The sequence below is a fragment of the Solanum verrucosum genome, unplaced genomic scaffold, assembly GCF_900185275.1.
Source record: "Solanum verrucosum unplaced genomic scaffold, falcon-dt-bn FXZP01000278.1, whole genome shotgun sequence".
Taxonomy (NCBI): domain Eukaryota; kingdom Viridiplantae; phylum Streptophyta; class Magnoliopsida; order Solanales; family Solanaceae; genus Solanum; species Solanum verrucosum.
In genome coordinates, this window is record NW_026020332.1 from 2,018,799 (window position 1) to 2,029,357 (window position 10,559).

A 10,559-nucleotide genomic window follows, 5' to 3' on the forward strand; every position below is an offset into this window, starting at 1 on the left:
AAATAATAACTAGACAGATTGACAAGATTACTTATTTTTTAAAATACTTGAAAGCTAATTTGACTTTGATATTTGATATTTTTTTATTGTTAATAAGTTTCTCCTCTATTTATTTCCTATATCTTCTCTTCAACGTTATTTTTCCCTTCACCTATTTTACTTATCTCCCTATCTTTTTCATTTAATCTCATTTTATATTTAACGTTTTAATAATAACATTCTTTTATTTTATATAATAATTCATTTCATTTATATAAAATTAAAAATATCCATTATATTTTACATTATAAAGGACTAAAAATGAAATGTTAAAATAACAAGTAAAAAGTCAGATTTAGGAGAACAATGTTATACCACAATTTAAAATTATAATTATCGGAATGTTGATAAATATTTTGTTGATGCTACATAAATTGAAAAAAATATATATTCAATTATTCACAATAACATAAACTCGATATTTAAATTAACACATATTACACCATTACTAATCGGTCTCAAAAATAATTATGTAGTTTGAACATAATTAAATAATAATTTTTTTTGCTCAAAGATGACAAATTGATACGATTAATGTAAATGATAAGTCGACTCGAATGGTTTGGAGAAAAAAAATTATATAGCATTATTTAATTGGATGTTTTCTTATCCTTCTAATGTTTGTTTAACTCGTATTGAAGATTTATACTAAGTTCTTTTCATAAAAAAAGAAGATAAATACTTATATACATGTAAATGATATATAAAAAATGAAATTGCAAAGTTAAAATAAAATAAGATTAAATTGGAGTATTAAAATAAAATTTTGGAACAAATTAAAGAGATTATGTGCGTTTAGCATAGGGGTGTGTATCGGTCGATTCGGTTCGGTTATAAGTATTATCGGTTCGATTTATCGGTTTTCGGTTTTTAAATATGCTAAACCGATAACCAAACCAATAAGATATTTGTTATCGGTTTTCGGTTTATCGGTTTTAGGTCTTTAACGGTTCGGTTTTCGATTTAACCAATAAGAAAATGCTTTCAAAACAAATATATGACTTATCCAATAATTTGACGCGATACGCATACATCGAAATAATCATTCCAAAAGGGACAACAAGGACCAACTTGTTGTATTTTGGTCATCACACCCCTAGTTTAGCATAGTTTATTTTATTTATGGTATAAAAATAAGTGGCAAAAATATAACCCATGCTCTAGGGATTTTGATTCTTTCCTTTTTCTTCCTTCAGTTGCAGTGATAAACAGCTACTCCGTAAAAACAAAGGCGGTAAAGCCCTAAAATAAAATAAAAAATGCCGAAGCCAAAACGGTATGAATGGAGAATCAAGCAGAAACCTCCCCAGAAAGCAGCAGCACCATCATCCGCACCGCCACCGCCACCGCCACCGCCGTCGCCACCGTGGGTGGAGCTTCCTCGAGAAATAACGGCGGACATCTTTCGCCGAGTGGGAGTGGTAGATACATTGCTAAATGCACAGAATGTTTGCAATAGCTGGTGGGAGGTGTGCCATGACCCTTCCATGTGGCGAGTCATTGACATGCGCAATCCAGAAGATATGGAAATGGATGTTGTCTTTCACAAGTCGTGCCGCGTTGCTGTTGATCGCAGCCAGGGTCAGTTGTCCAAAATTAACATCGAGTATTTTGGTAATAACGGCTTGCTCAAGTATATAGCTGAGAGGTATGTGTGGAACTGAAAGTTTTTTTTTTTTTTTTCGCTATTCATTTTATTAAAAACTTTTTGTGATATTTAGATCTTTCTAAGTGATAGTGCGGATATGCATTTTGATTTATAGAGAGTATTTCAGGTAACATTTTGTATTTTATAAACATGAACTACACCAAAAAGTGTAATTACATATGATCACAAATGAGTTGTCTTCCAACAAAACCTATCACCTAGACTCTCAGACCTCAGGAATATACACTGCTTCTTGTGTATATTCTTGTTTACATAAATAATAGAGAAGGACTAAACAGTTCGGGAGTAAGAAAAATGCTTTCCATAGTAATTGGCAAGTGTTTTTAGGAAAATAAGTAGGTTTCTTATTATTTTTTTTGTGTTTGTTAGTTAAGCAAAAAATACTATTCTAAAAGCATTTGAATATAATTTTGATAGATATTATTGAAGACTGGGTGTGGGGAGTTAGGGGTGTGGGTGAAGATGAGGTGTGTTGGAGGGTGGGCAGCACACAATCAATGTGGAATGTCACTAGCAGAATTTGTGTCATTATTAATAAGTAGCTTGTTTTCTCAAAGAAAATGTTCGTCAAAATATATGACCAACCTAACATGGGAAAATTGAAAAACATTTTCTTCATACCAAACACACCCATCATCTTCATCTTCCACATAGAGCTTCTGTTGTCCTCAAACCACTTCTCATTTCTCTTCTTTCAAACAGTCCATCAAACGCAGACAAGGATAATCTTCCATATCTCTCCGTCCCTTTACAAGTTTCCATCTTTGTTCCATCAAGCTAAAACTTCCTGGGTTCTCCTTGGCATGGACCACCTTATCTCCCTTAGATTAATGAAAATCCTCCATAGTAGATCTGTTGTCTTACAGTGTAAAAAAAAGAGATAGATAGATTGATTGTCTCTGCCTCAACCTCACATAAATAGCATCTAGAACATAACTGAAGTCTCCTTATGATGAGATTATCTTGAGTTAGAACTGCCTCTCTTGCCAGAGACATGATTGAGAAAATATTGAAATGTGTAGGAGTTGGTAGATACATGATTTTGATGTGTTAAAAAACACACGGTATAAACTTTGTTTAAAATGGGACCCCATTTGATGCATTTTCTCTATAAAAGCTTTTGTTTGGTTGGTGCATGATACAACTTGTTGTTCACTGCTAAGTTTGTTGAAATGTGATTTCTGTCTCAACTTTTGAATTCAAAGTACTCAATCTTTAAATAACCCCTTTTTGCACAATATGGATTTTGTCTTTTCAGCATTGATTAAAAATGTGGTCTTTTCAGCTTTTATGGATGCACACCCTGTCACTGCAGCACCACACACCATAGGACTCAAGCCAATTAATTCTCCAATCTTGTCTATGAACTTCTGTAACTCTTGTCATGGCATGCTATGACTTTTGTACTCCTAAATGGTCAAGCTTTGCCTAAAAATATATCTTTAGCTAGTCTTTTGGGCATTACCATGCTTAATCATCTATTTTTATAGGACACACTTCTGGCTGTTGCACCATGAGATACCAGAGCAATCTATTTTTTTAAAACAAATAAAGCAAGGTTGCATAAAACTGCATGTTAGTTGATATATTCATGTTTAATTTACATAGTGAATTCAATGAGTAAGCAAATATTGTCTTGATTGGTTGACCTAACAAAAATCTAACATAAGCCGTTCTAGGAAAAAAATTAATTATCACCATTGAACATACATTAGCAATATCAAGTACTGATGTTCGCATTATACAACACTACTAATTATTTCCTTATAGGAAATGTTGGTCACTAATATCTGTACTTAACCTAAGCTTTAGCTGCAAGTGCGATTTAGATGTATTCTATTAGAAATGCCCCGGAAGAGAATTGCCAAGTTATGTGCTTTTGTTTAATGATCAATTCTCAGATTTTGACAGGCAATATGTTTCTTTACCCTCAAAACCAGCTCAATAAAAATGCATGCTAAATAGTTTGGGATGCCATTAAAAGGGATGCGTAACAAGGAAGGTATTTTATAATAGACTTTCTTACTTTGATCTTTACTTCATAAAAAGGTATTTAAGGTTATCAAAAAAAAGAAAAGGAAGGTATTTAACAGTAGATGTGTCAGATAGAAGAATTAGATTGAAGCTAAATATGATGGACTAGCTCAAGATGTTTTGAGGATATATATAGTCCTATTTTTGGCGCAAGAGAAATTTAAAGATGAATCGTAATCTATTTTAGAATCCAAGAAGAATCAATGATACACTGGTTTTGCCCTTTGAATTGTGAATATGGCATCCAACATTGCCTTTGTGCAGATGATATTGATAACATTTGTTACTTTCTCAAAAAGGAAGGTGTGTTATGATAGCAACAACTACTACGTCCTTGTCACAACAAGTTAGGATTTGCTATATGAATCCTCATTTCTTCATTTTAGCTCATACCATTATATTATCATAAACAACAAATAACTACTACATACGCGGTGTCATACCATATCATCATAATAATAAATAAAATAAAAATAAAAAATACGTTAAAAGTGTATATATAAATGATACCACCCCTACTAATAATAAAAGTTCCATACGAGTCTAAAACCTATTGTCAACTCACATTTATGGATCATTTTCTTCCATTGTTCCATGCCTTTCGTTAAGTCTGTATTGATACCAATCATTTGGAGGTCTTTTAAGACCACTTTCTTCCATGTGATTTAGGTCTACCTTGTGTCCTTTTAACACCTTCAATTATCATAGTTTCACACCTACTGAATGTGCATCTATAGGTCAATGCAAAACATGTCCAAACCATCTCAAGCAACTTTCTCACCTTTAATCCTCAATGTGTGCTATTTGCACCTTCTAGCAAATGTAGTTATTTATAATCTTACCTAATTTGGTATGATTGCACATCCATCTTAGCATTTACATCTCTTCAACACTCATTTTATGTATACGTTGATCTTTAGCAACCCAACATTCACTATCATATAACATAGCTGGTGTCTTATAGCTGTTCCATAGAACTTGCCGTTCACTTTGGTAGGTATCCATCTATCACATAACACCCTGGTGACACTTCTCCATTTCAACCATTCTGTTAAATCTTAGAGTAACATCTTCATCTATCACTCTTGTTTAACGAGCCTAAAGTTACTGAACTAAAACTCATAAAACTTCATTCTGTTATATAGATATAAAAACCAAATACCCAATCAATTTATACTTCTCAGTCAAGAATGTAGTCAAAGACCCTTCGGGGTGGCCCAGTGGTTTGGGCTTGGGACTTCCATGTTGGAGGTCTCAAGTTCAAAACCCCTTGCCAACGAAAGGAAGGGGTTTGTCTTCTGGGTCGAGCTCGTCACACCAGGCTTGCCTAGTGCGGGTTACCTCTCCTATGTGGTTTGCGAGCTATTGCATAGGAGCATGGGTTTTACTCTGTGCGCACCCAAAGGGTAGCGGCTATGGGTTTCCCTTGTCATCAAAAAAAAAAAAAAAGAATGTAGTCAAAGTACGCAAGATCATTTGTAGCAGTCCTGAAGCAACTGTGGCAGATTCTTGGTCTCCTCACGGGTGGAACATATGCTTCTGGAGGAATTTAAATGACTGGGAACTCGACAGGGTGGGTATCCTGTTGAAGGAAATCGACAGTTCAGAGGTACAGATCCAGATACTATTAGATGGAGACATAATACTGATGGGGTGTTCACTATGAACAAATTGTATAATATAGAAATCTTGAGGCAACCTGGAGGCAGTATAGGCCCATGGTCAAAGGTGTGGGATTGTCTGGTCCCTACTAAAATCAAATGCTTTACTTGGCTGGTAGTCAGAAAAGCTCGCCTAACACATGAAGCCGTTCTGAAGAGAGGAATCCAAATAGCATCACAATGTTTTCTTTGTAATGAGTATGCAGAGACAAACATCCATTTATTTATGCATTGCAAGGTGACTGGCCACTTGTGGTCACTTTTTTTTAGTCTTTGGGTTATCAAGTGGACCATGCCAGAACACACTGCAGACCTCCTTAGTTGTTGGATTGGGAGAGGTGGTAGCAAGTTATAAAGAGATGGTGGGGAGCAATCCCTGCATGTATTTGGTGGACAGTGTGGAAAGAAAAGAGTGCTTGGAGAATAGATTTAGCTCTCTACAGAAAATTAAGGGGAACTGTATTGCTAATCTCCATTTCTGGTGTAAAGAAGAAAACTTAGAGGATGCTGTCGAGTTGGTAGATTTTTTAGGAATTAGCTTTTTTTTTTTTTTTGAAACTGGTAAGGTTGTATTCTTCAGCATTAAGGGCATGCTGGCCACCACCAAAAAGTGTCAATTACAAACTTCCTATCAAATCTACAATCTGATCTGTATCTACTATACACAACTGTTTACACCAAAAAAGTAGAGATACTATACAATTCCATTTGACCTTGTGTATGGAATTGGATCTATTGTCGAAACATCTACTGTTCCTTTCCTTCCAGATTGACCACCATATACATGATGGTATTAACCTCCACCATCTCTTCTGGCTCTTGGTACCCCCTCTCCTTACCCAACTCTTCAACACGTTTGATGTAAATTCTGGCATTGTCCAATTCAGATTTGAGATGCTAAGGAACAAATTCCAGATTTGAGCAGTGTAATTACAGTGCAAGAAGAGGTGGCTGTTAGTTTCACTTGTCAAATTGCATAAAAAACACCTAGGGACCAGCTGTCTACCCTTCTTCTGAAGTACTTCTTGTGTTAAACAAGCTCTCTTTATCACTAGCCAAGTGAAGCATTTCACTTTTGTAGGAATATCCCCCTTCCAAAAATAGTTCCAGAGGTGTGTTGGTCTCCCTGCCATCACCTGGAGACCTCTTCTGTAAGCACAGTTGACTGAGAAGAGGCCATCTTTGCTGTGCTTCCACAACATCCTGTCTGTGGCATTTGCATTGATGGTCACTCCGCCTAGCATCCCTAATATCTCAGCCACCCTTTCCACCTCCCAATCATTGAGAAGTCTTCTAAAAACTAGATCCCAGCCCTGTTCAGTCCAGCAATCGCCAACATTGGCATCAGGATTTCCACAAATTTGAAAGAGATCTCTAAGAGGGGATTGGTCTATCCAAACATCCTTCCAAAATTTTGTTTTAGTGCCACTTCCCACCTTGATATATAAATTTGTCTCCATTTGTGACCACAAGTTTCTAATTGATCTCCATGCACCCACACCATAAGGTTCTGTTGTGATCTCTGTACACCAAGGGTTTAACTCACCATATTTTGCTATGATCACCTCTTTCCAAAGGGAATTTCTCTCTTCAGTGTACCTCCACAACCACTTCTTCAATAGGCTCTCATTCTGTAGTTTCAAATTCTTAATTCCCAGCCCCCCTCTGTCTTTACTAAGTAGAGCAGTTTCCCAGTTTACTAAGCTATAGCCTTTTCCATCCTTGTTGCCTTGCCATAAGAATTTTCTCCTTAGCTTATCCAGATTTTCCACTACTTTTCCTGGGATTGGGAATAGAGACATCACATAAGTGGGCAGAGAATCAAGAACAGAGTTTATTAAGATCAATCGTCCTCCAAGTGAAAGATATTGAGCCTTCCATCCAGAGAGCTTCTTTTCAGTTTTCTCCAAAATACCATCCCATATTTCCAAGGCTTTGTGATTGTTACCCAATGGCATGCCTAGATAGGTGGTAGGCAGCTTCCCAACACTACACCCTAGTATGCCTGCCATCTCTTTTATCTGAGGTACCTCATTCACAGGGAAGAGACTACTTTTTCCCCAGTTCACTTTCAATCCAGAGACTGCTTCAAAAAGTACCAATATCACTCTAATGTAGTTTATCTGTTCTTCTGCAGGATCACAAAGGATGATGGTATCATCTGCGTAGAGCATATGACCAATTTCTCTTTCTTCCCCCCCTCTGCCTCCCACTTTGAAGCCTTTGATCCATCTATTTTGTGTAGCAATCCTCATCATAGCATTAAATCCCTCCATTGCTAGGATGAACAGGAAAGGGGAGAGAGGATCACCCTGTCTCAGTCCCCTTTCTGATTCAAAAAAACCCACAGGTTCTCTGTTCACAAGCACAGAGAACTTAACAGTTTTGATGCATGTCTCAATCCACTTCAGCCATTTGTCCCCAAAGCCCATCTGGCTAAGGATATTTAAGAGAAAAGACCAATTTACATGGTCAAAAGCCTTTTGGATATCCAGTTTGCACATTAAGCCTGGGCTTCCTTCCGTTATTCTGGAGTCAATGCACTCACTAACTATGAGTGCAGCATCCATGATTTGTCTCCCCTTCACAAAAGCCATCTGATGTTTGTTGATCAGTTTATCCAACACTTGCTTCAATCTTTCAGCCAACAGCCTAGCAATGAGTTTGTAGACACCCCCTACTAAGTTGATTGGTCTAAAATCCTTCAAATTGGAGGCTTCTGCTGTATAGTTTTTAACTTTCACTGTTGATATCTTTTTGGATGTGGCCAGCATAAACGTTAATGCTGAGGAATACGATAACAAGTTTTCAAAAATGTAGCCAAGATAAGTTGACCAAATCCGGTATGGATCCTACACCTACACCATGTCGTGTAGATACGGGTGCGGCAAAGATTTTGAAGAGTCCACGCAGCATAGGATGCAAGTAAACAAGTAAACCTCCTTGACATTTGAACCTGGCTCCCCATTGTCGTCACTTTATCCTAATTTAAGGCCAAACTTATTTGAACCGTAAGTCTGGCTTGAGCTTGGCTCTTATGAGTTCTGTGAGTCTGACGTATTATTGGATAAATTTGTGCAATTCACAAGTTAATATTTCCGTTTGCAATCTCCAATTGAAACACTACATCATGCCAACTAACGATACACTTCCCTGGAGATTTACAAGCATTGAAGAAACAACAGAATTGCTGTCATTTTAATAAAAAACTTTTCTGATAGTAGTTAAAAGACTTTAGAGAAACAAATATGTTATAGTATGTAGCAAATACAGTGTGTGTTCCCTGAAATAACTACGAAACAACTTTGTATTCCAGTTGGTTGTAACATTCTCCCAATGTTAAATGGGGAACACTACCTGGATCTTCCTGATAATTTTAAATGAAAAAAGGGACAATTTGAAAGTTGTGGTGTAATTGTAATGGGAATGGTGATATGTTGATTATTTCCTTTTCCAAGGCAATTAAATTTTGTTTTGTTATGTATAAAGTATTCCCTTTATTTCCCTTCTAATACCACAAAGGACAAAGCAGAAATCATAATGATGTAGCTTTCATTGCAGATAGGCAGAAGTAAGAATTTATAATGTTTGATGATGTGGTAAAATGTTGATCTAAGAAAATCCAAAGGAGATAGCCAACTTTTTGCTTAAAAATGCAGATTTGTGAAGTTGGAAGTTGCTTTTTCGGAGCGGCGGGGTAAGAGGGAATGTTGGGTTTCAGAGATAAGAATTGAATTTTTCTTTATTCTTGCTTCAAGTGCATGACTTTACCTTCAGTCCGTTTTGTTTACTTTTTGCTAACATGTGTCATGTTCAGCCTTTTACATTGTTTTAGATCTCTTATCTTTGTGTTGTCAATTTGCTTTGTGTGCATGCTTTCTAGCTAATTCAGCTCTGAGTTCGATGGGTGTTTTCACTTGCAGTCTTCTCAAATGTAAGTTTGTTGTATTTTTATGTTTTTTATCTAATCTTATGCCCTGCTAAACAGATCAAATCAGCTAAGGCATCTACAACTTGTCGGCTGTGATAATATTTCAAAGGGAAGTTTAGCTGCAGTAGCTAAAAATTTCCCGTTGTTGGAGGAGTTACACATTTACTTAACTTCTATTAGTATAGTGGATATTGAAGTTATTGGTCGTTCGTGCTCTCAGCTGAAGTCATTTACATTGAACGTCTGTGGATTTAGAGGAGGATTGACAGGATTTAGAAGATTACAGATCAATGTCGATGATCAAGCTCATGCTATTGCATTAAATATGCCTGAATTGCAACACCTTGCACTTTTTGGGAATACAATGACAAACGAAGGTTTGTGTGCCATTCTTGATGGCTGCCCCCTGCTTGAATCACTTGACTTACGCCATTGCTATAGTATTGATCTTGAAGGGGATGTTGGAACGAGATGTCGCCAGCAGATTATAGATCTGAAGTGCCCTCATGATTGCACTCATGGTTATGAATTAAGTGCTCAAATATGTGATTACAACCCTGCCGATGATGAATCTGACCATGGTCTCTCAAACTATTATAATTACAGTGACTTTGACTATATTTATCCTGACTTGGAGTATGACGACTTCAATTACCTTTCTGGAGATCTGGATGATGATGGTTTCTTTTGGTGAAGATCGTTCCTTAAATCTGCTAATGGTAAGAACATAGTTCTGTACAATGCTTTTAATTAGTACTAGCATTATTTCATCTCTCTTTCCTCTGTTAAAAAAATTGTCTCCTGCTCATGCTGGTGAAGCTTAGCAATAGGCAATATTTGAGATCCACCTGGTCTGGTGGAAATCTTAGGGAGGAAAGGCGGACTTAGCTATTTGCTATAAAATCAACGGTTCCATTGTTGTTTTGAAGGTTCTTGGTTGCTGGGTCAACTGCGAGTCGTCCTGCTTCCATTTCAGTTGGAAGTGTTTAGGTTTTGCACATTGCTGGTGGCAGATTTTTAATCGTAGTTACTAAGGCAGGCCTTCATCTTCTTCCTTTAGCACTTTACTGCTCTTGGAACCATCTGTAATTACCGTGTTCTCCCCGTCTGCTTTGGTTCATAAACTAGTTACTTGAGATAAATTTGGAAATCTCTTACTGAAGGAGGTTTGAACGTATATATATATATTAGTTTCTCACTGTAATTTCATTTTTGTTGTTGTTCT

The 10,559-nt window shown here is 36.6% G+C and overlaps 1 protein-coding gene across 1 annotated transcript; it reads left to right on the forward strand.

The window, feature by feature from the left end:
* The first annotated feature begins 1,298 nt into the window (after positions 1–1,298).
* Positions 1,299–10,028, forward strand: LOC125836374 (putative F-box/LRR-repeat protein 23). Its single transcript, XM_049515550.1, has 2 exons — positions 1,299–1,687; positions 9,392–10,028. Exons 1-2 carry the CDS (start codon positions 1,299–1,301, stop codon positions 10,026–10,028), a joined length of 1,026 nt encoding a protein of 341 aa, XP_049371507.1.
* The last annotated feature ends 531 nt before the right edge of the window (positions 10,029–10,559 follow it).